At 44.0% G+C, this 23632-nt stretch overlaps 1 protein-coding gene across 4 annotated transcripts in view; it reads right to left on the bottom strand.

The window, feature by feature from the left end:
* Window positions 1-23632, bottom strand: part of srgap2 (SLIT-ROBO Rho GTPase activating protein 2) — a 52306-nt gene that overhangs the window by 20558 nt on the left and 8116 nt on the right. For 2 of the 4 annotated variants that reach the window (XM_069537802.1, XM_069537806.1), the window contains exons 1-2: window positions 4346-4568; window positions 3373-3565 (exon numbers count right to left, since the gene is read on the bottom strand). In XM_069537802.1, coding sequence (XP_069393903.1) covers window positions 3373-3565; window positions 4346-4391 — 239 coding nt within the window. In that variant the 5' untranslated portion in view covers window positions 4392-4568. Of the gene's footprint in view, window positions 1-3372; window positions 3566-4345; window positions 4569-23632 lie in introns of those variants that run through there. The other 2 variants (XM_020087022.2, XM_020087023.2) reach the window with 1 other exon arrangement.

Raw genomic sequence — 23632 nt, 5'->3', positions numbered from 1 at the left:
AAACAGAAAGATTATAAGGGTTAAAAAATATGTATTAATATGGGGTAATGGTATCTTGCAATTCTCATTTAGTGAAATGCTAGAAATACTGGTTCATTATTAGACCAAGCCTCAATGATATTTACACCCAGTGTCAGGCTTTTCTGTATGAATACAGCCTTACATGACATTAAACTATAGTGTGAGTGTGTGCAAGTCTGAAACCAATGAGCAGTGCACAGTTGTTTTCTGTTTTCATAAATGAAATCTATTTGACATAAAAAAGATGGTTTATGAATGAATCCCAAGTTCTTCTCAATCAGAAATTGCTTTCATGTGAGTTTTGATCTTATTTGTGTTTCTTTAATCTCCACAAACATTGTAGAGAGAAAGGTTAGTGCTGGACACATTTAAATGAATACGGCCACAAAGATGCAAAACAGTAATTGTCAGACCTTGTGTGGCCATATACACATGTAAATAATATATAACTGTAGCCAAGGGTTGTGTAAGGGGCTGCAGCTTATTAACAGTGAAAATGGACTAATGGCATAAGGGTCGGTTTTGAATCAGTGTGCAACTTGTGAGGGTTTCTCCATGTGACCAATCAGCCTCTGGACACACACACACACACACACACACACACACACACACACACACACACACACACACACACACACACACACACACACACACACACACACAAATAATTCGGTTAAACCGTGTAACCCCCACCACTGATGTACGCAGCCAAATAGCGGGAATACCAGGAGTCTCCATGGGATCAACACACACACAACCTTCACACTCCACAATTCTTGGAGCACCATCAACGCCTGGCTGTATGAAGAAACAGCCACACACACATGCACCTACATTGAGACACACACAAAAAAATACACACACATAACCGGAAAATAGCTGAAATTCCAGCGTGGCACCCGGACTGAGTAGCAGCAGATGCAGAGAGACTAAATACATAGATGTTGGAAGAACAGCGGAGCAAAAAGAAAGTGGGAGAAGAGCAGACTATAAATTGCAAAGTGAAGATTGAAGACGCGTCGGTGAGCGACTTGTAATTTTGTGGCCATGACATCTTGATAGATTATGGCGTAAACAGACCTGCTGCAGCAGCTGCAGTTGTTCAACCGCTAAGCTACATATTTTGTTCTTCTGTCCTCGGCCCCACCTTCTCCTCTTCTTCCCTCCCCCAATAGGGCAACACAGGGAGACACTCCTCAACTGCTTCAGTATTGATCTGGGCTGGAGGGTGTGTGTGTGTGTTGTGCAAATGTGTGTGTTGGGGGACTGTCCTCTTGGCTGGAATTGGGTTTCATTTAGAGGACCTATCGATTCCGTTTTGTCTGAGTGTGTCAGAGAGCATGTGTAGGTTTTCCCCCAGAATGAAAATGATCGTTGCTGGAAAAGTATCTTATCTTCTTGAAGTAATTATCTTTCAAACAGTATGTAGTTGTAGTTTCTTCATCACACAGCTCTTTCAAAGTCAACATGGCTGAGGTCACGATTAACAGGGAATCAGAGAGAGAGAGAAGACAAGCAGAAAGAGAACAAGTCCTTATCAATTCTTATAAATGCATATAACACTAAAGTATCAAATCTTTTGACTGTTCCTCTAAATCATTTGCTAAAAGATCTATTAAATATTTATCTATTGCAATTCTCTATTGTTTCCTCACTTGCTTCTGAACTCCTTACAATGGAGATGTAAGGAAGGATGGAGGAATGGCATCAACCTGAGGGGCCATCGCTGTTCAATCCATCACCACCATTTTGAAGAGTAAGCAAATAGTGATGAGGCACAACTGTCTCATAAATCATGACACAGCTTTGTGAGGCGTGCACAAACACACACATACAAATACACACAATACTGCAGTAATGATACATTAATGATACTGCAGTAATGATCACAGAAGCCTGCGGCCCCTTCAGACAAGTAACAGCGATAAATCAACAAACACTTCTGCATGAGATATACTACATTTGTGTTTTCTTGTCAAAAGTTCCTCTGCAGGTCGCCCTTGTTTCTCTCATTTAACAATGTCCAAGTCACAGGCTGTCAGAAGAGCAAGGACGCAACGAGTCATAATTAGAAACAGAAAGCACCCTCTGCCTCCATTTATCTGTGGTAGCTTCATAGCGTGTGTGTGTGTGTTATGCTTGAGTATTCTTTCCCACAGAGCAACAGATCACTTCCCCCCCCCAAAAGCTGCCAAATAAATTACACAGCAACACATCACGCTGATAAAGCTGATAAGCTCCAGTGTGTATCTGTATGGATCTTATTTATCTGTGACGGAGAGAGAGACAGAGAGAAAGCAATTTCAAGTGATAGAGAATTGGACAAGGTTACATACTCAGCAAGACACTGCAAAATAGTCAGAGCACAAAATCACCACCTGGCCATATTTGGCTGCAGAAGAGCACACACATACACACACTGACACACACACGCACAAACACACATTACAGGGACTACGGCAGAACAATGACTGAGTCGTGAGAGTAAATCAGTACTTTACAGCAGCGGTTCTCAAAGTGGGGTCTGGAGACACCCAAGGGTCCTTGAGGGGTTCCAGGTGGGGCCCCAACCAAAAAGGGAATCATTACTTTTACTATAATTTCATCAGTAACACACTCAGAATGCTCTTTTCATACACTTCCTGCAGTAAAGCATCTAATGGTCTACATGTGTAAAGGAGTCCTGAAGGGCAAATGTTTACGAACCACGTCTTAACAGAATGACAAACATTCATGTGAACTCTATCACAATCTCTTTCAGTCTTCAGCCATCGTTCTGTTTCATTTTTCGTGTCTGCTTCAACTTCTTTTTTCTCAGGAGGGAAGTCACCAGTGTCACTCCACACTTTCTTAAGGGCTGAATGAGGAAACTGGGGTGATACATGTAACATAGGAAACTTTAGAGGGGAAGAAGAATATTGGCTGTCTCGTACACTTAAAGGTTCAGTGTGTAAGATTTAGGTGAGAGGGATTTTTGGCAGAAATTGAATATAAAATAATCCTAGGGATGTTTTCACTGGTGTGTTTCATCTAAATTGAATGAATTGATGTTTTCTTTACCATAGAATGGGCCCTTCATATTTAAAAACTTTATATTTACATGAAGGGGGGTCCTCTCTGTGGAGGACACCATGTTTTTTTTTCTGTCGTCCAAAGTGGACAAACTAAAACCTTTTGAATTTTTCATGATAACTGAAGTTTACCACGGGTTCTCTTTCATGTTTGGAAGGAGAGGTTGACGTGAGGAGTATTCAGCTGCAACATGCAACTTAACCTCTAGATGTCACTCAATTCTACACACTGTACCTTTAAAACTAAAAACAATCTGTAGTCTACATGAGCGCATCATACTTGAGAAGATGGTCCTTGGTGCTGCGCGTCTTGGTGAGGAACCTCTCTGCGAGCTTCTCCAGGTTGCGGCTGTAGTCCATCTCGATCTCTGCCTTCTTCCTGAAGAAGTCCTGCAGATCCTGAAGCAGCTGCACCCTCAGCTCACACTGCTGGTCCAGACATTTAAGCTGCTCCACCAGCTGGGCACGAATCTCTGCCAGGGAGAAGAGAAGAGTGGTGGAGAGAGAAACACATGATCAGAGGTTGCATTTACATTATTATAATTATCTCAATCCAAGTGTAATCCAACGCAATGAAGCTAAACAAGACATCTGACAGAGAGTGTTTGTAAATTCAAAGGGCTCCATCCTCGTGAAGTACGTGTTATTAACAACTGGGAAGTAATCTGCATGCATTACTGTTGACAGTGCAGCGCTATCATTAAGGTACATGCCACAACAATGTGTAGGATGTTAAAGTAAAAAGCAGTTTCCTCTTAACAGGTGTGATCTTGGCTGAAATCCATTCCCCTCCCAGCAGTGAATAAAAAGCACCAACTGCTGTGTATGTGTGTACTTCGTTTTTGTACACGTGTGCCGTAGTCATTTATCCCAGCTTATCGCTTTTCATTTTTTCTCCTGCCTCCTTCATCCCCCCTCTCCCTCCGCCATGCTGCTCTCCAGTCTGGCCTCAAATTAATAGAGTGCACTCAGCTCAGTAACCACATTCAATCACCGGCTCCAGAAAAGTCCTCTGGAGAATCCTGCCCACTGCAGTTATAGACCAAGATGCACAAAGCATCCACAGCATCACGTGCACACACCCAAACACAAACACATGGTGATAAGCTAAATCAATGCTAACACCTGATAAATTAATGCTATGGTCTCATAACCACCTGCCCATTCTCAGTAGACTGCACGAGAGTTAAGAACAGCATAGACACTTCCCCATAACTGCTCTCATGTCCACGTCTACTCGAGCTCTCTCCTACCTTTGCAGCGCTGGCTCAAAAGAAAGCGGATAGTTTTGGCCTCCATCCTGGCTTCAGTGCAGTATGGACTCCCCTCACATTCACACACTCATTCAAACACACACACATACACACACACACACACACACACCCTCACAGGCAGGCAGAAACTCAGCCTCTGGCTAGCAGCGACTGGTGATGCTGCCTTTGTGTTTAACAGCTGAGAGTGCAGTTTCTCTTTACCACAAAGAGAAGTGGGATATCTGAATTTGTCTGTGACCACCATGCTCCTCCCCCCCATCTCCCACTTCTCTCTCACTCTGTCGCTTTAGCCATACAACTTCTTTTACTTTGAAAACTGTAATTTCAAACTGAAACGCTCTCTGTCCACTTGAGCATTTTGGCTCTGTATCAGTTTTAATGCCCATCCATGCCAACATGTCTGAAAACGCTAATGATATTACCGCTCACATACACTGGGCATGCGCACGCTGGTGTAGACAGGAAGGCATGTGCATCTCCGCTGGACACGGGAATTGTCACAGATTCCTCAAAAAGCAGCCCACGCATTTAAACAGTTGTATCATTGTCAAATGCAGAATTGAACTACACAACAGCTGTTAGAAATGACATCAGGTCAGCAACCCTTGTAATTGATTATCTATGTTGCTTCCTACACTGGGAGGCTAATGCTGCATGTTTTCTTCCATAGGTGAGTCATGTTATAGGAGCCTGACCAATCAGTGAAGGCTACGTTGTGACTGAAGAGACGCAGTCAGCAGGTTGTGAGTGTCTACATTTACGTTTCTGCTTGTCCGGACTATAACGCAACACATATACTTACCTCTCTGTTTCCAAAACTCTGAAGCAGTGTGGACGCCAGGCTGATGCGTTCTTAAACAACATAATACTGTGGATGTATCCTCAGTCCAGTCACTGTCAATCTTTGCTGATAAACAGGGCTGTGTGTGAGTTGTGTGACACTACAGCACAGACACTCATGTACACAACAAATAAATGCATCTGTGACTGTGCTAATGACCTGGTGTGAATACTTGCTTTGACAACACATGTTATTTTCTCGTGGTCTGCGTGTGTATGTGATTGTGTGCTTGTTTGTGTGTAATTTTCTCATCACACATCATTTTCAATGATGGGGAATGACTCAGCGTCCAACCTCTCAAGGCAGCATCCCAAAACCTCCACAGGGCGCCTTTGTAATTAGCCGCCCAGAGACAACAACAACAACACATGCGCAAACACCTCTGCAAACAAACAAGCGCTCCCTTGATAAGCAGCGCAAGAAGGTGACAGAAAGCGTTCCGTAATGAGCAGGTGGAGGGGTGGAGTCCCATGTGACCTCAGTGTATAGAAAGCAGGTTTAATGGGGGTAAAATTCATATAATAGGGGGGCATGCCCTGAAACCCCTCTTAGGCCCCTCACTGTCAGATTTAGATTAGGAGTGATTCTGACTGCACGCTCCATTTACAGAATATATGGTTGTGTTGACCCCACCAAAGCCAGTCCTGAGCTCTCAGTCTCGACACATACCGTGTTGATCCTGGCTGCTAAACTGAATTAATTTCCCTGAGGAATGTTTTTTTTTTCTAAATGACAGTATCCATTTAGCTGCTGTTATTGGCAGCAGGAGAGGAGTGTTAGCTGAAAGACAGGGAGCTTGGTACAGCAAAGAGGAGAGAAGCCGTCAGGAAAGATAAATGCAGGTCTTCCTTTCCGTCTTGCCCCCCTCGTTATGGTCATCATCCCCTGAGCCAGTGAGAAGTGGGATGTGAACTGGAATGTGACGCCTCCACCTCCCTCCAGACAGACCAGTCATATTTTCCAGGCAGATTTTGTAATAAGAATCTGGGATTGTACTTTACTGATGCTCTCCTTCCCTGACCTCCTCTGCCTCCTCTGTCTGTAGTGCTGAGGGCTGTCTGGCTCAGTCTGCACTTATCAGATACAGACCCACTGCACCACAGTCAAAACACACACCATAAGTTAATAGTGGTAACAAGATGATCAGGTCTTTTATCTCAAGGGAATTTCCGTGTCCCTGCAAACCTGTCTTCATACTGTACATACCAGTAGACCTGGATCTATTTAATAAGTATAGAATGTGAAAGTAGGCACATTCTATACTTGATATGTTAAGGCTTCCTTCCAGGTAACGTTTCAGACACAGGCCCTTCTTCAGACCAGGAAACATTACAGGGGGTGTAATTAAAGATTTTATGGGAGCCTCAACTGGTGACATTTTCTTTCTTCTATATTATAACTATAAAAGTATTCACTGGAGGATACTGGTCAAGGTGAAGAATCAAGAGCAGGCATCAATGTGGTTTGTGTAACATTAATTCCTATTGATATATATAAAAGTATTTGTTTAATTTTTCCTCCTGTGATCACGTTTCTCATTAAGTCATCAAAGCCACCTGTTGGTTTGTTCTGACGCTCAGTGTGGATGATGGAGTGATACCACGTCACAGCAATGCATCCATATGGCACTGTGTGAAGAACAACAGTGAGTTCATAATATTAAATGGACAAATCTAGAAAAAATCTGAAGAATCCAAAGTCATTTTCTTCACACAAACATTTCACCCAAACCTGCCACTACTCATCATCTATTATTGATTATCTAATTAAGTCCAGAGCGAGACAAAGTAAGGCAAAAACAGAGAGCGAGAGATGGTGCATGGAGATGGAGCACTCTATGATAATGATATTACCACCATGGTCAGTGTCTGCTGTTATTTTGGAGTGGGTTGAAGGCAGCTGGTCTGGCGAACCTCAAATCAAACCAGAATCAGACATCCTGCTGCATATGAATGAGTGAATGCACGCATGGACGGACACAAAACTAAAAAAACAAAATCTTCTAACAAGACGCTGTTACAGGCAATCCGACCAGCTGCATGATACTTTGATCCAATTTGAGTCAAGCTTAACTTGGAAAATGAAACTCGTGTTTTTCCTGCAAAATTAGCTTAAAAGACAAAACCCCACTGGCTTTAAGCAGAGTGAGTGTTGTTCTGGCTGCTGTTGTGAGCTGGCCTACATACAGGAGCCACACACACACCGCTGTGAGGACTCATTATACCTGAAAGCACCTCAGGCTATGGCCGCAACACACACATACACACTGACAGTGATGGGACACGGTGAGCCCGAGCTGTCACTCTGAGCTGTTTTGACGGCAGATCTCCAGCTGGCGTGACCTGGAAGAGGTGTGCACAAACAACACACACACACACACACACACACACATCTGCACACATGGCAACCGTTCGGCAACTGTTTACAAGTAGACGTGATGAGAGTTTGAGACAAGGCTCAAACTGGTTGGAGAGGGAGTGTGAGGGGAGGGGGACAAACAACAGAGGAACAAAAAACCAGACCAAGACGAGGATCCAGTTCATTTAAAGGGACAGTTCACGTGTATTGCAATATCACTTTTAGCTTCACAGTTTAGACCATCTTTTCTTTTACATAATTAAACTAACAGACTAACAAAGTGGGAGTGAAGTGGAGTAATTTTAGATGCCCCAAGTTCAGGTAGTAAAATCCCATTCATTTTCTCCACAGAAAATTTTACGCAACTCACATCCAAACCACCTCCACATCTTGGAAGGCTGTGAACGCTCCTGGTTGAATCATCAGTGCAACAGAGGGACAGCTGCATAGGAAGTATTCAGTTCTTTGACAGAAGGTTTTCAAATTCACTGAAGTTCTACTTTTTTGTGTTTGGAAAGATTTACCTAAACAAACTGACTGATAACACTTGAAGTCACTGAGATTACATTGAAATAACTAGTGCAGTACCCGTTCTAAACATGTCTGTTTGGAGTGGGATGTTTTTGTTTTTGGCCTGTGGTTATGCTGTTTGCAGCTTTGTTACTGCGACTCTTAAAGTGACCTGCGGTAATTGAGCTGCAGCAACTAAAGACCTGCTGCAGCTCAATTCTCAGCTCCATAGAACCCTGAAGCTGCACCGCTGCTGCACAAAGAGCTGTTACCCTGTTCGACTCAGTACTATGAACCATAAACTGGAGAATCTGCTGTTGTTGCCATCGTCATGACACGACAATGTGAATTACATTGATGAGTCCCAGCCGCCACTGCTACAGAGTGCTGGTCACTTGTTAATTCAAAGTTTATTAAAATTGAATTATGACGCAGCCATTGCACCAAATTTGACACTGCACTTCATTCGGCCCTTAACAATACACATGCTGAGAGTGAAGCTAAGAAGATGAAGGATTCTTGAGATATGTGAGCCACGTAGGCCCCTTGCACACCTGGTACTCATATGTGGGTTTCCGATCTAAAGTGGACAGCAAGTACAGTAAAGGTGTGAACGCACTCTGATTGAATATAAAGTATTTGATTCTGATAGATCCGATCAGGCCGGACCACATTCGGAGGTGGTCTGGGCCACATGTGTTGAATTGACGTACATGTTTGTTTGTTTTGTGCGGGTAGATCCGATCTGAGATCTGATCACGAGATGCATATGGGGTCACATTTTAATCCCAGGTGCGAACGCAAGCATTCAGAGCTGTCCACTTGTGATCGGATCACAAAGCCTCATGTTAATAGCAGGTGTGTACAGGCCCAGTCAGACAGAGGGTTTTACAAATAGTCTGTCAAACAGGTTTTAATCAAACCATCATCATACTTATTTGGAAGACAGAAAATGGTGTGGTTTAAAGCCTTTCTGAGTGTGATGATAACCCATAGCAACAATCTCCATTACAACTAATTTAAGTTGACACACACGCACACGCACGCACGCACGCACACACACACTCACACACACACTTCTAGGAAATCCAAGACACCCAAGCAGGAGTTCCAGCTAGCTGCGAGCTATAATATTACCCATTCTTCTCTCTTTCTGTGTTTGTGTTTTTGTGTGTGTGTGCATGTGAGCACGTGCATGTGTTCTGTGTTTATGCAGTAAGGCCTGGTCTTTGTTGCTCCGGGGGCTGATACTGCAGTACAGAGCGGTGGAGGAGAGGAGGGGCGGTAATAGTTTTGAGTTGTACCACTGTGAGCTCATACTATTGTCCTGAGAAGAATGAAAGAAACAGAAAGAGAGGGGGAAAGAACAGAAAGAAAGGAAATCAGGGGCACTGCGTCACTGTGAATAATATGCCCATTCATCCCTGTGCACACAGGAAGAGAGGACAGAGAGACAGGAAGTCGGTTGGACCAGTTCACTGCCAGTAGGGAGCACATGGGAGGGGAGGGTCATACTAAAACAACTGCAGGAAGTGTGTGTATGCGAGTGTGTGTATGCGAGTGTGTGTGTGTGTGTGTGTGTCAGGATGGGGGGTTGGACTGAGGTGTGTGTGTGTGTGTCTCTCTGTTTCTCCAAATGAAAGGGCCTGAAGAAAAACAGGCAGCTGTGGAGTTCACCAATATAACCCTCCAAATCTGAAACCAGGCAGGGAAAGAGAGAAACTGCAGGAGAGAAACTGGGCCAGGGGGTTGCAGTTTGAAGGGGGGTGAGCGGTGTGTGTGTGTGTGTGTGTGTGTGGGGATGGTGGGGCCACGGGACGAGATTTTTAAGCAGTTGAACAAGTCGGTAGTCTGAAGCCTCAGGTTGCAGGTAGTATTTCCACATAAGATTCTTCAGCCGGGTGGAATCTATTAGTTCCAGACATGCCTGACTAATACTGCTTCACTGTAGTCACACATACACGAGCGAGAGAGAGGAAGGGAGTAGAAGAAAAGATAGAATTACAGTACAGTAAGTGTTGGAGGGAAAAGTATCGCAGGAATGGGAAGATTCCGGCCAATGTCTTTTCCTTGGGTCTGGGCTTTTCCTCTGAAAACAAATACACACACAGACACACACACATGTATAAACACACAAACTCAAATTGGCATTTCCTCTCTCACCCAGAGCTTAAAACCTTTAGGAAAAGCAGTGTTGTCTTTAGGAGGAACATTAACTAGCTTGGTGACTTTTAGACGTGGAAAACCCTGATGAAGCCAAACCACGGCAAACCTGCTCTGTGCGACAGAGGAGAGCAGACACACACACACACACACACACACACACACAGGCAGAGAGCAGAGGATACGAGAGAAATAAAAGCTTACTCTGTGCTGCAGCTGGGTATAAATAAGTAAAGCATGGGACATTTCTGATGGCAGAAGCAGCAGAAGTTAATAGCGTCTTACAAGTGCTTTATAAACGTCACTTTTGACACAACCTCCATAATGGAGAACAGAGTAAAGATGTTTTTAGATGAGGAAGAAACTCATGACATTTCAGCTCATTTTTTTCTTTCATATGCACAGAGAGATGAGACATAGAGCTGTGCATCTAATCCAACATTTAATTGTTTCATATGATGTCATTTATTTAATTGTGTTTCAAAAGGACTCCGACCAGACAAAGAGCTTGTACCCAAAGTGGGGCGACTTCTTTCACATTGAACACAGTTTGGACATGAAAGGTCTGACACAGACCAGAAAACGGCAGTTGGTTAATTATGCTTCAGACCACAACAGACTGAACCACCACAAACCACTTTTACCATCCATGCAAGAATCATGTCAGACAGTGTGGACAGATTTAACGGATGAGATCGGCCAAGTGCTCACATCAAACCCCACACTGTGTTGCAAGAGGCTTTTGGTCACTGCTCACCATGAGGGCAAATAATCAAGAGGAGGGAGGAAGATGTTGTCGCTGCAGCTTACATTTGGCCATCTACTAATCTATCGCTCTGAATGTGGGAGGAACATCTCGAGAACTGGACATGCATGTTTTTTAGAACCTGAGGAAGTGCAGTGTCATATTTGGTGCAATTTGGACACGCTATACATTCAATATTAATAAATAGGTGGCTGGGACTCATCAACGTAAGCATGTTCACAAAAGATTCAAAACAAGGAAAAGGCTAATGAGAGACGTTTAAATTATAAAAAGTAATCGAATGCTAGAATTGTAAAATATGTCACATTAAAACTGCAGAACCAGCAACAATTATATAATGTCTGAGTAGCTTAGGGTTTTTAAGGGGAGCAGGCGTTTGTGGTCTAAGTATGATATCTATTTTCTTAGATTATCATGAGTTATTTTCTCTTGAGCCTGCTGATAAACCTCTCTTCACCCCCTAAGTAATATCTGTGTGCAAATCACTGTGACAAGTCCTTGTTGCACCATTCATGTTGAGAATAGGCAGAGGAGGTTGTGTGTGCGAGAGGAGAGTGAAAAGGAGGTGACAGGGAGGGAGAGGGAGAGTAATCGTGGGGGGTAGTACTACTCAGCAGGGGTAAATTCCTCTGCACTGCCCTGCTCCTCTCTGATCAGATCAGGAAGTCATTAACCCTTTAGTCGCCCAGCAAAACGCTTTATCTCCGGCTGGAGAAACACAGCCACAGGAAAGAGGCAGCAAGATGAGAAGTGTGTTTGTGTGAAGGTGTGTGTTTGTGTTAAAAGTATCACATGTCTGAGCCATGGGAGCTCTCATCAGGGTTTATTACACTCTGAGCTTGGAGCACAGGTCAAAGGTCACAGAGCCACTGGAGAGGGGTCAGTCTCCCTCATCAACTGGTGGAATACAACCATCAGCTTCAGCTCTGACAAGAAGGAGCTCCAACTCCTCCTCCGCTCCTCTTCCAGATAACCATCATTTGCTCTGATTCCCCTCACACGGTGGCAGAGGCGTTGGAAGGGTTAGACACTGGGGGCTGGGGTCTCTATGCATAATGAAACAGGCTGCTTATCAAAAGTTAACAAGCTCCTCACCCATTTACAGCCCCCTGTCTGTTCCACTAACCCAGTCTGGAAAAGAAGCTGACGGAGTATGTGTTGGGGGAGGGGGAGTGGGACTGGGAATAGATGGAGGGACTTCAAATGAAACCAGACTGTGGCTCCAACTAATTATTATTTCCAGCATCAATTGATCTCACAACTGTTTGATTAATCACTTACTCTGTTGGCAAATTGTCAAAAAAATATGCCCCAAACCAAAATGATGGTGTCTGGTTAGCAGTCAACTTAATATAACAGAATAAAACAAGGAAAAGGCAGAAAATCGAAATCGGTATGTGCATATGTGTGTGGTACAACCTCAAGGGTACCATCCTGGTGTCACCTCTATTTCCTGTCTCTGTCGGACACAGCCATCTGGGCATCGGTCTGTTCCAACAGCCATCTCTCTTGCTCTCTTACGCACACGCACACACACACACACAGTCCGCCGTAGGGATGCAAATCATGACTGTATAGTGATCTACACCATCTGTCTGAGAAGCTATGGATAGGTATCAGACAAAAAACACGCACACGTATTATACCATCCTGAACCAGCAGGGGAAACAAAATTAAGCTTAGCTCTCCCACTGTGTGTGTGTGTGTGTGTGTGTGTGTGTGTGTGTGTGTGTGTGTGTGTGTGTGTGTGTGTCTACTCTTTCCAGTATTTCCAAATGGCCAGTGCATAACACCCCCCTTAATCAGCTTAGCAGTCAGTCGGGGATTTGACTAATCCTCAACACAAGCATGGGAAGGAGCCCGCTGGGTGTATGTCTGTCTGTGTGAGTGGTCCGTCCGACAGTGTGTGCAGCACATTAAATGAACCTCTACAGTCTTGGAGAGAGCGCTCCCTCTCTAGACATCGAGTGTTTTCAAATAGCAATGGATGGGCGAAGAGTCTTTCGTGTGCTGGTGGATGAAGGTTTGTTCCCGTCTTTATTAGCAGGTCAACACTTAAATCCAGTGAAAGAGCGACGAGTGGAATGACTCCATACTTCAAGATTAAAGAATCATCAATTGCTAAGTCATTCCTTGTATTTTTTTCTTCATCTTTCTTCCAGTTCTGTGTCTGAATTAGATCAGTCAGCAACAATGATTCACGGGGACCTTGAGGGCTCCATGTGCATGTGCGCATGCACATAAATGCACCCCTGAGGGAAGCATCAGCGCTTTGAAGCCTAACACAGCGTGTAATGGCCTCACTCTGTCTAATAGTTGTGTATGACAGCCTCTGTCACAGAACAAACTGCACACACACAGACACAAACAAACCCCAGCGGGAACGAGATGCATGATACTGAATGTGTATGTGACGGGTATGTACGTCCTTACGCAGCAACTCTTATCTCTGCATTCCAAGAGACATCAGTGGCATGCCAAAAATGGCTGTCGGAAAATGGCAGAGATGGAGATAGTGGATACAGTCAGAGTTGAGAGGAGAGGGCGGGTGGAGGCACCGCGAGTTAACAGCTGTATCTGCTGATGTCTGCCGATCCTTATCTGAGTGCCAGTGGATGGCAGAGAGGCCGGGAGAACAGAGCAGGGGAATATGTTCCATCAGACAAAGGATGAGACCCAGAACAGCAGCCGATAACATGAGATACTATCAGGATCCACCTCGGGGTCACATCGACGCTGTCTACAGTTACAGTCTTTTTCCTCGTGTGTGTGTGTGTGTGTGTGTGTGTGTGTGTGTGTTGTCTCATCTTAAAGTGACGTACATTCTACCTTCTTGCAAATACATATTTTTCTGTTACAATCTTCTGATGGAGAAACTGTACAATAATTGTCTCACTGCTAAAACAATAAAGTAAACTGAACAATAAGTCGACGACTTTGGGTAATCATTTGCTTTTTAAACATCTCTGAGTTTTAAACAATTGGTGAGACAAAAACAAGCAAGTACAGTACTAAAGAAAATATTAATTAGATATAGCCCTAGAATTGAATGGCACCTAAAGATCACATCAACACACACTGGAAATCTGTCAGGGTGTGCTATGAATGTACTCTCTTAGTCTTACAATAAAGCTGTGAAAGTCAAGGTTATCCTGGAGGCCACAGCAGCAGGTCATGATTAAGAAACAGTGCGTTAGTCAGCAGAAAAAGCTAAATCAAGATCAAGCATTGCAGCAACTGCAATCACAAGTCCCCCATCTCTCCCCACTCCTGCCTCCATTTCACCCTTTCCTCCAGCCCCTTCCTCCAGAGGTGTAACTCAGTCTCACGCCTGCCCGTGTCTGCACATGTGCATGTATGTGAGCGTTTGCACACTATGGAGAAGTGGCCTTGCTGTGTAATGACTCCTGCAGAGCCACAGCTCAGGGAGCTGCGGTTCCCAGCTGTGACAGGCCTGGCCGATGAAATATGGCCACCATTTCATCCAGCGGCCGCCTGTCACCGCCGTCCTTGCAGTTACCGAAGCCTGGATACACAAGCAACAGCTACGATGTGCATCTGAAATGAGAAGCTGATAAAGCTGTGACTATGATTTGCTGCTATGCAGTTTACCCGTCGACTTTTTTCCACAGTGGAGATCACATTCAGCAAGCTAGGTTGAATTCCTCCTCACTTGCAAACCCACCGGCTCAGAGCACTGCAGAGAAGTGTGAGGAGGATAAACTGGGCCAAGCTGCATGAAAAGCGTCCCAGAGAGAAGGACAACTCAACACCTCAGCATATTAAACCACCACAACTAAATTCTGTTGAACAGCACAAAAACAGCTCAGGGGATTCAGCTGGGAAAAGATTCTTTTCACTCTTCTTATTCTCCTTTTCTGCAGCATTGTTCCCTCTTAAGGTGTATTTTAGTTAATTTCGTAATAACCAAGCAACTCTGGTTATTATCTGCTGGCATGAGATAGACCAACAACAAGAGGAGGAAAAGACGAACCAAGTGTTTCTTGATGTTAATCGGCTTCCCATCCCCATAGTTCCTTTTAAACCATCGGTGCTCTATTAATGGAGGAGACACAAGGTGGAAAAGGTGATTAACCAGCTGATAAAGACAGAGTATATTTCCTTCAACAGCAAATACTTCACAAAAGTTTCCATTCCACACAAACCAGAACGCACAGAAATGCTCCATCACCAATGAAAACTTCAAAAAGAGACTTTTTACAGACAACAAACTAGACCTGCAGTGCTTACCAAACCAAATTACACACGCTCATAGATATCGGTCACATAAAACTAACTAAACTAAAAACAACAACACATTTCCAACTCATCTCCAGCTGAAGATTACAAAATTAAAAATCGGTAAAATCTTTCAATATGTCTGTGGTCTCCAACATTTTCAAAATCGGTCAAGAGATGAAAATCCTTTAGTGTGCAGCAACCCTAAATATGCCTAATTTTTTCATCAAGATCAATGAATTATTCTCTAATTTGGTGAAAAGGTCAAAAAAACGGCCAATCTCACAATGTTAAAGAAAGTGAAAGCAAATTGGATCCACCCCTTTGTTCTGATCTACTCCAAATCTGGGTGAAAATATATATATAAATATAACCTGTTTAATGACATGGGCTACTATTCTCACTGTCTCGATCATTCAGAAAAGACAGTGTCCTTCCTTATAGTAGGATGGTTAATAATCTGTGACAATCACATTTTGCCCTCTGTATGTGATCACAATAATCCTCAGATGAAAGTAATTAGGGGAGGAAGTGTCAAAAGTCTATAGGTGCAGCCACATACTGAAATCATTAATTTACAGTCATTGATATACTTATAACACAAGGATATTGTAGGTCATCAGATGGAGTGTAATAGAGTCCACATGAGATAAGCACTGATGCCTGGTGAATGAGGACTTGGGTCATTGTTCGGTTTAGAACACACTCCTGCTAAAGCCTTCTCTGTTTCTTAAGAGCTTATAGGCCTTTAATTCATATTTTGGGCTTCTATGTATAGCAGGAAAAGTAGTTAAATGAGATTACAGAAAATACATAAGAAAGGTCTTATTTCACAGGCTTAGTAGGAAAGTGAGACTTTGGGCTGGTTTTATTTTGAGCATTCAAAACTGCACAGTGATGTCACTACTTCTACTAATGCAGCAGCTGGCTAAGTGAAGCAGGGTTTGGAATTAGCAATACTGTGTTTTCTAAACTCCTCTTACAGGATGTGAGAGACACAGTGGACCACTTCATTCGGTTGTATCACAGATTACCCGTCAGCATTGTTACACCTCACTCGTCTTACAGCTTTATATTCTGGGACAGCCTGGAGCCCGAAAAATATCAGTAAAAGAATAAAAATTAAGAAAGGCGCTGCATTAGGTACATTATTTTGATTACAACGTTAGAACCACTTTCAGATGATCATTTGTTAGCACATAAAAATGATTTAGTGTTAGGACCTGCAGGAACAGCAGAGCCTCGAGTGAAACAGGAAGGTGACGTAATTTGGTGTACCCTTACTGATTGGTTGGAAAGTCCCTTCAATCAATGCCCCTGCAGCAGAGCACATCAGGGGCAGTTTGTGTGTACTGCCCCAATAAAACTCTATGTCCTTGAATAGTTTAGTGTTACAGTCCCATTAATTACCTAGTCTGTGGCAGCCGTGCCATGGTCTTAATTTGTCCTGCCACAGTTTCCTAATAATCAGAACATCTTTTACACACTTCTTATGATTACAAAGATCTCAGTGGTTTGCATCACTGCTTCATTGTAGAACTGTGAGCACTGCTCTTTGCCCTGCTCTCTCACAGAAACACAGTGACCTTGTGTGCATCATCAGGATGCAGAGTTTTCACAATCATCAACAAGTTAGCTACCACCACAGATATAATCGGCTGCGTGAATCTGAAGTGTGATACAACCAAGCCTAAAGAATATTTTTTCGCCGGACTGTAATAGTGAGAACTATTTCACTCAAATCATAATAGGGAATTAATGATAAATGACCTCTCCCAGAATTCTCAGAGATGACGTCTGACTCAGAGGACTCGTCTGTAAACCCTAGCAGGGTGAGGAAAGCTCACCTAAGGTCAGCTTGAGGTCGCCCTGACAATGACAGCAGCCTTTGTGCTGCTCGAACACACAAACACTTACGCACTGTTGTTTTGCTTTCTCACACATAACTGCCTACTTAACAGGCATTACCACCCACATGATTGTCCCTACAGCTCAAATATCACCATGTCATGGGCCATGCAGACATCTGATGGTCATCACAGCACTGGGACAGACGTCATAAACATCTCAGGCTAACAGTGTCAGGATAACCTCACAGTCATGATTTTCATTGAATGAGACCAAAAACAATCCAGCGTCTTCCAGCAACACACCTATGACTTATATTCCAGTGCCAAGTACTCCAACACAATTGTTATCTGGGGCTGTATCATTCGGTCTGAAAGAAGTTTAACCTGCTGAGCAGTGCATCATGGCATCTGATAACCCTTCAATCTAACGGATGAATTAGTCAAACTTGACTTCCTGGTTCATATTTCATTTTCTTACCTGTACCTGCAACCCTGTGCACACCCACGCAGCACTCACTTGACGTAGTGCCAGTCAGATGATTAAGCAGATGTTCTCAACGTAGAACGCCTGTGTTTAATTCTCCATCACAGCTAAAGAGCATCTGTCGACCAGTGCTGAACCAAGATCAGTTGCTCTCTGCTGAACCTGAGCTTTGATCTCACAGAGGATGAGTGTCAATGATGACACAAATTTCTGGAAATTCTTAGTCCAGTTAAATTGGTACAATTTGTTTGGTTAGGTGTCAACACCCATTACACTCAGGTGTGGACCCAATCTACACCAAACCCTTTTAGCGGAGGTGGTCTCAGTCTGGCTCCAGTAACCATGTGCTTTGAACTCTGGGATGTGGATTGTGTAGCAGTAGTAGCAGCTAGCAGGGGAATGAACTGAGAGTTGAAAGTTTGAAGTCTATTCCTGTGTTTACCTTCTAGCTCCCGCCCCAGCATCTGACCAATGAGCTGAGTGAACGTTTTGTGATGCATTCTGGTTCAGAAAAGAAGCCGAACTGAGGGAAGAACTCTCCAACTGATCTGGACCAGAGAAAATAAACTATAGATATGAAAACACCCTATTGTATCCTCCATCTGACATCCCCAAGGTAGACTCTGTGGCCAAGTCCTACTGTTCAAGGCTTTCTCTCTCAATCGTTCTGCCCTTTGACCCTATGGGAGGCTGGCGTCAAGTGAGCATTACACACACAGGATAGAAAACAAAGTTATCTGTCCTCAAGAATAGTCTGCTCCAATACCAGGAGACTAAGCCTCTCCAGTGAGAGGAGTCTGGCACTTGATGACTTGACACAGCGTGCATGTTCTATTTTGTGTGTGATGAGAGGTGATGTGTGGGTCAGAATCAGTGAAACACAATAGAGTCCTGCAGAGTGGGTGGCCACACCCTTCCCTCATAGCTCCCCTTCAGACCCTCAAAATTGAATTGGTGAGATGAGATTTTAATAGGGGAGAAGGAAGGGAGTAGACGTCAATAATTAAATCCGTGAGAAAAGAAAAAATGGACACTAATGAATCCAAGAAAAGTGAGAGGTCTGACAGATTCTTAGCTCTAGTGAAAACATGACAGGGAATGGAGAGAGAGAGTGGGCAGAACTGAGCAGACTGGGGGAGGGAGTAAGAGAAACAAAATGGGGGCATGAACACAGTCTAACAGGAGACAGATAAATACTGAGGAATCTAGAGGGAGGGAAAGCGAGAAAAAGCAGTGGTGTGTGTAGCATTGTGTTCTGCAATGTGCTGCTGAATTATTGACGCTGCCTCTGCGCTGAAGGGCGAGAAGAGGGAGCGTTTTCACACAGCGTAATCTCTGCATCATAAACATGCACGCACACACATGCAGAGCCGTCAGGTTGTGGCAAATATATGTGCAACGATCGTCCCTCGTGACGGCAGCCTTGAGAGAAGCAGGTCCCTTGAGAGAGTCTGTGGCAGGCAAGAGAGGCCAAGGGTCATGGCAGACCAGAGGGAGACATGTGGCCCACACCTGTTCTCGACTTCCTGCAGAAGACTCACACAGACAGATCATCATGAATCAGGCACAAGGTAAAGTGAGATGGTCATTAGGGCCATTTAATATATAACGTGTATGTGTAGTTTGAAACACTACAAAGAGGTCTCTTCTCATTTTCCTTTGTCCCCTCCCTGCCTGTGTTTGTCTCTCTCCCTGGCTGCCTCGCTGTCTTATCCGTGGAGGAAGCCTGTTTGATCGAACGGAGTCCTGCTGTTCAGACTTTCCCTCTCCCAGACATCAGGCGTACACTCCTCTCTCACTCACTGAAGGAGAAGAGCGCCTCTCCTTCTCTTTTTATCCTCCCAGTTCTTCACAAAACAGGGGAAATCACCCCCCTCCCAGCTAGAAATCAGACACATTTTCTCTGCTGCACCAAAGACAACACAATAATTCATGAATTCAAAATGGCCTCGATGTCGTAGTAAGGCCAGCTGTGTTGTGTGCATATGGTCCGTGTAGAATGTAAGCTATGACAGCGATGTGGTTCACTCAGAGGACAGTGGTCATCATTGTCAGCCCCCAGCAAAAGCGGGACACAATGGAGAGGGACACAGGCAGGGACCTGACTCACACAGACTGAAAGCCTTCCTGGCCATTATCAGTGACAGAGATGCTGAAACAATGACAATTTAGTTCCAACATGTCTTTTGTAGATACAATAGCTGCTCTAATACAGGACAGGTCTTTAGTTTTACTGGAATTCAGTGTGTTTTTTTGCATTTATTAACCCATTAACTACAGTTTTTTTTGTATATTTGACAGTAGTTACGCTGGGTAACTGTCTAGGGTGTATCCTACTCTCACCTAATGCCATTTGTGATTGACTCCAGCCTCCCGCATTTTTCAAAGTCTTCCATCTACGTAAAGATGCTCTGAAATATTTTTTATTGCATATACATTGGTGGATTCTACCTTTCACCATAAAATTCAAAAAGCAAATTAAAGATTTAGAGAAAACAGCAAGTGCACCTGATGCAGAAGACAATACCCAGCATATGTGCAACATGTGGACAATGACAAATCACTGCAAGCTAAGTGATACACTGCCTTCTTTAATATTTCTACGTTAAAGCTAAACAATGAATGTTACACAATGAATTCTCTCAGCCCACAGTTTAGCTGCCACGAGTCGCTGCACAGCAGAAATCTTAAGGATTACAATAAAGTTTGCAGTGATAAGACAATTTTTCAATCAGACATGATTTATGATGCCACCGATGGGACCAGACCACAGCGATTCCTAAATGTTCACATTCATGCTCAGACCAGGCAGCGGGAATCTGCCACTTCAGACTGGGAACTCCTCCACATTCCTCAGAGGGAATACCACCGGCACATGACAAGAGTTCCACTCACATTCAGCCACTTAGCCTGCTGCTCCCACTGCAACCTTTGCACAGAGAATGGCTGTGTGTATGTGCACATGTGTCATGGACAGCAACCTTTTAACACGCCACACTGCCCCCAGACAGAAAGATTTCACAGAGAGAAAGGGAGTGGGAGAGGCAAAATTCTGGGAAAAGGGGGAAGAAAAGGAGTGATGGGGGCACCAGAACATGCTCGTGTCAAGCTGCTCTGCCACAAATGTGATGAGGTGATTGATGGGAAGGGCTTTGTGCTAAAAGGCATGCCCCCTCGGTATCCCATCTTCCTCATCATCTTCCTCATCACCTCAATCCTCAGGGCTTGTCTCTGGCACATTTCGAATAAATACCACTTGGTTTATTTGACTTTCAGCTCAGCACAGGTCCAGGCAGAGGTCTACTACTTGACAAAGTGACTAGACAAAGTGGAGCACACCATGTATAATCTATATGGAGAGCACCCATCAGCTCCACACCAACCCCAGTCCCGCATGGGCCACTGCACAACAGGAATGTGTATGTGTGTGTGCATGTATAAGGGGAGGGATATTCCCATTTCCACTCTGTTTGAAGCACATGGACTAAGTCGGAATGTAAAGGGGGAGGGGGGCAGCAGGGGGAGGGCGAGGGGGGAGGCGAAGCCGATAATCTGAGAGGGGTATCCCACAGTGCAGGCCGGCACATGGTCTATTAACTCCACAGTGGACCTAAAAGTAAAAATGCAATCCTGCTTGTAGGTGTCGCTACCTTAAACGTACCTGTTGCAAAATTTCAGAGTTCATTCCAACAGTACACACTCCATTTTGAACTCAGCATTCAACTAGAACACAATGTGCATTAAAATATTGACTTAGTGACTTCATTGATGGGTGGATTGTGTTTGTGCACGACAGGTGAAGAGATTACTTTGACCACACATATTCCACAGCCCCATGACACGCTTTTTCATGCAAGAGTGAACAGAACATATCAGCATGCTCTTCACAAACACACACACCATTGCCCCTGGCCTCGCTCAGTGAGCTGCAGAAAAAGAAGAAGTTAAGCGACAGGCGCCTGCAAACGAAAAGTGATATAAATATCAGACATCAGGTATGTGCTGCTGCCTCTGCACAGCTCCAGTGTCTGCTGCAGGCAAGCAACATTTCCAGGGTGGGTTCATCCATAAATGCATTCAGGGAGGTAATGCTCATACTTCCACACCCTCCAACATGTGCCGATATGACACGAGAGATGAGTGTGTACCTGTATATGATGCACGTCCTCTGACTGTGTATATATTAAACTCTTGTAGAACATTCATATACAAGTAGTCCTCCTGTCACCTTTCACAGAAACTAGTATCTGCATAAGAAGTCCCTTGCACATCACAGATTATATTGATTCAGATTACATAAGTAAACGATTATGATATGTTTGAGTTTCACTTCTCTGCACAAACAAAACCACACTTTATCTTTATTCCCTTTTCTTCTCCCTCTTGTTCTCTGTCTAAAAACATTAAATTAAACGAGAATGACACTCGTAGATCGCATACCTCTGCCAAGTCCCCTTAAATTTAATCAAGACACAACAAATTGCACAAACTCATATTCATCAGTCCCCTAAATATTTTTCTGTCGAGATCCATAAATTAAAACTGGAAAATCAGTGAATCTTAAAAAAAATGCAATGTTAAAGAAAGTGATAAAAGAAGACTCAACCAGTTTGGAGATTCTTCAAGTTTTATTCATGTCACTGTGTCAGGTACTATGTAGCATGACCTTAACCTTCCTCAATTTGGAGATGCACGTGTCTGCACATAGGCAACCCCCCTTCTTTGATTCTACGCAGCAGGACCTCCTGTTGCTTTGATCTCCACATCTACTTCCTGCTGATACATAACTGGCTGACAGTAACTTCAATGTAACCTCCAGCTGAGGTCAACATGTTAGGAGTGCACACACCAAAGCAAACGCCCACACAGTCAACGAGTTGCAGAAATGTGTTTTGTGTGTAGCGGTTTTGCATTTGGTTTGAGTGTGAGGGGGCAAGGGCAGGGGAAGAGGGGCTAACTCAGATATCAGAGGATGCTTCCTCCTCGGGGTATGTGTGTGTATATGTGTATATGTGTATATGTGTGTATGTGTGTGTGTGTGTGTGTATGTGTGTGTGTGTGTGTGTGTGTGTGTGTGTGTGTATGTGTGTGTGTGTGTGTGTGTGTGTGTGTGTGTGTATGTGTGTGTATAAACCGTGGGAAAGAAACTACAGTATTCCCACATTCAAAGTGGGTTTAAAGTAAAGCTGGGACTCAGCACTTTAAACAAGCCTCTTTAAGCCTGCATATGGGCAGCAACAAACTTTGAGAGTGAAATTGGAGAAATCTCCACCAGAGCAGCTTTGATGCTGGGAACAACTAAAATAGAACTGGTGCATCCACATAGCAACCAGGGGGGGAAGAACACTGTGTCCTCACTCACATCCATACAGACGCAGAGAGAAAAGCTGAGAGAGGGGCTGTGTGTGAGCATCTGAGTGATGCAGATTCAGCTGAGAGGAGGTGATGAATGGCTTCATTAAAACAGCATTAGCAGAGGTGTGAACCCAGATGGTGAATGCCAGCATGCAGTGACTGCTCAGCTCCAACACACAACACGCAACAAACACACAGTGAAATTCTCCCCTTGACACCTGCACAACCCACCCACCCTGCTAGCGCTCACTTGCTTCTAATTTACACTGTTTGATGTTGGCACACATTTAAAATGGGTCTTCGAGGATTTGTATCTTTTGTCATACATACAAATCTTCAAACATCGAATCAAATCAAAGTATTTTCAAGAAACAAAAGCGATAATTCAGATTTTCCTTTAATCAAACCGTGCCTTTCTTCATTTCACACACACATATTGAACATACCATCCCTGAGGGAGCTCGAGGGAGATGAGAAAACCGCAGTGACACCCAGGAAGATAGAAAGTGGTGAAAAGGAGGACTAAAGGAGGCGAAGGAGAGCAGACAAGGAGAACAGGAATGCAAGGCAAGAAAGCAAATGGGGGGGGGGGATACTGAAAGGACGAAGGTCTGAGGGTTCAAAATGGAATCAAGTGTGTACAGTGGTAACCTGATTAGCTAGACCCTGGAGGGGAGACAAATCTACATTATTCTTTCTC

The sequence above is a fragment of the Paralichthys olivaceus genome, chromosome 2 (assembly GCF_024713975.1).
Source record: "Paralichthys olivaceus isolate ysfri-2021 chromosome 2, ASM2471397v2, whole genome shotgun sequence".
NCBI lineage: Eukaryota > Metazoa > Chordata > Actinopteri > Pleuronectiformes > Paralichthyidae > Paralichthys > Paralichthys olivaceus.
The sequence above is the reverse complement of the archived record's forward strand: the minus strand, read 5'-3'. Positions and strand labels throughout refer to the sequence as shown.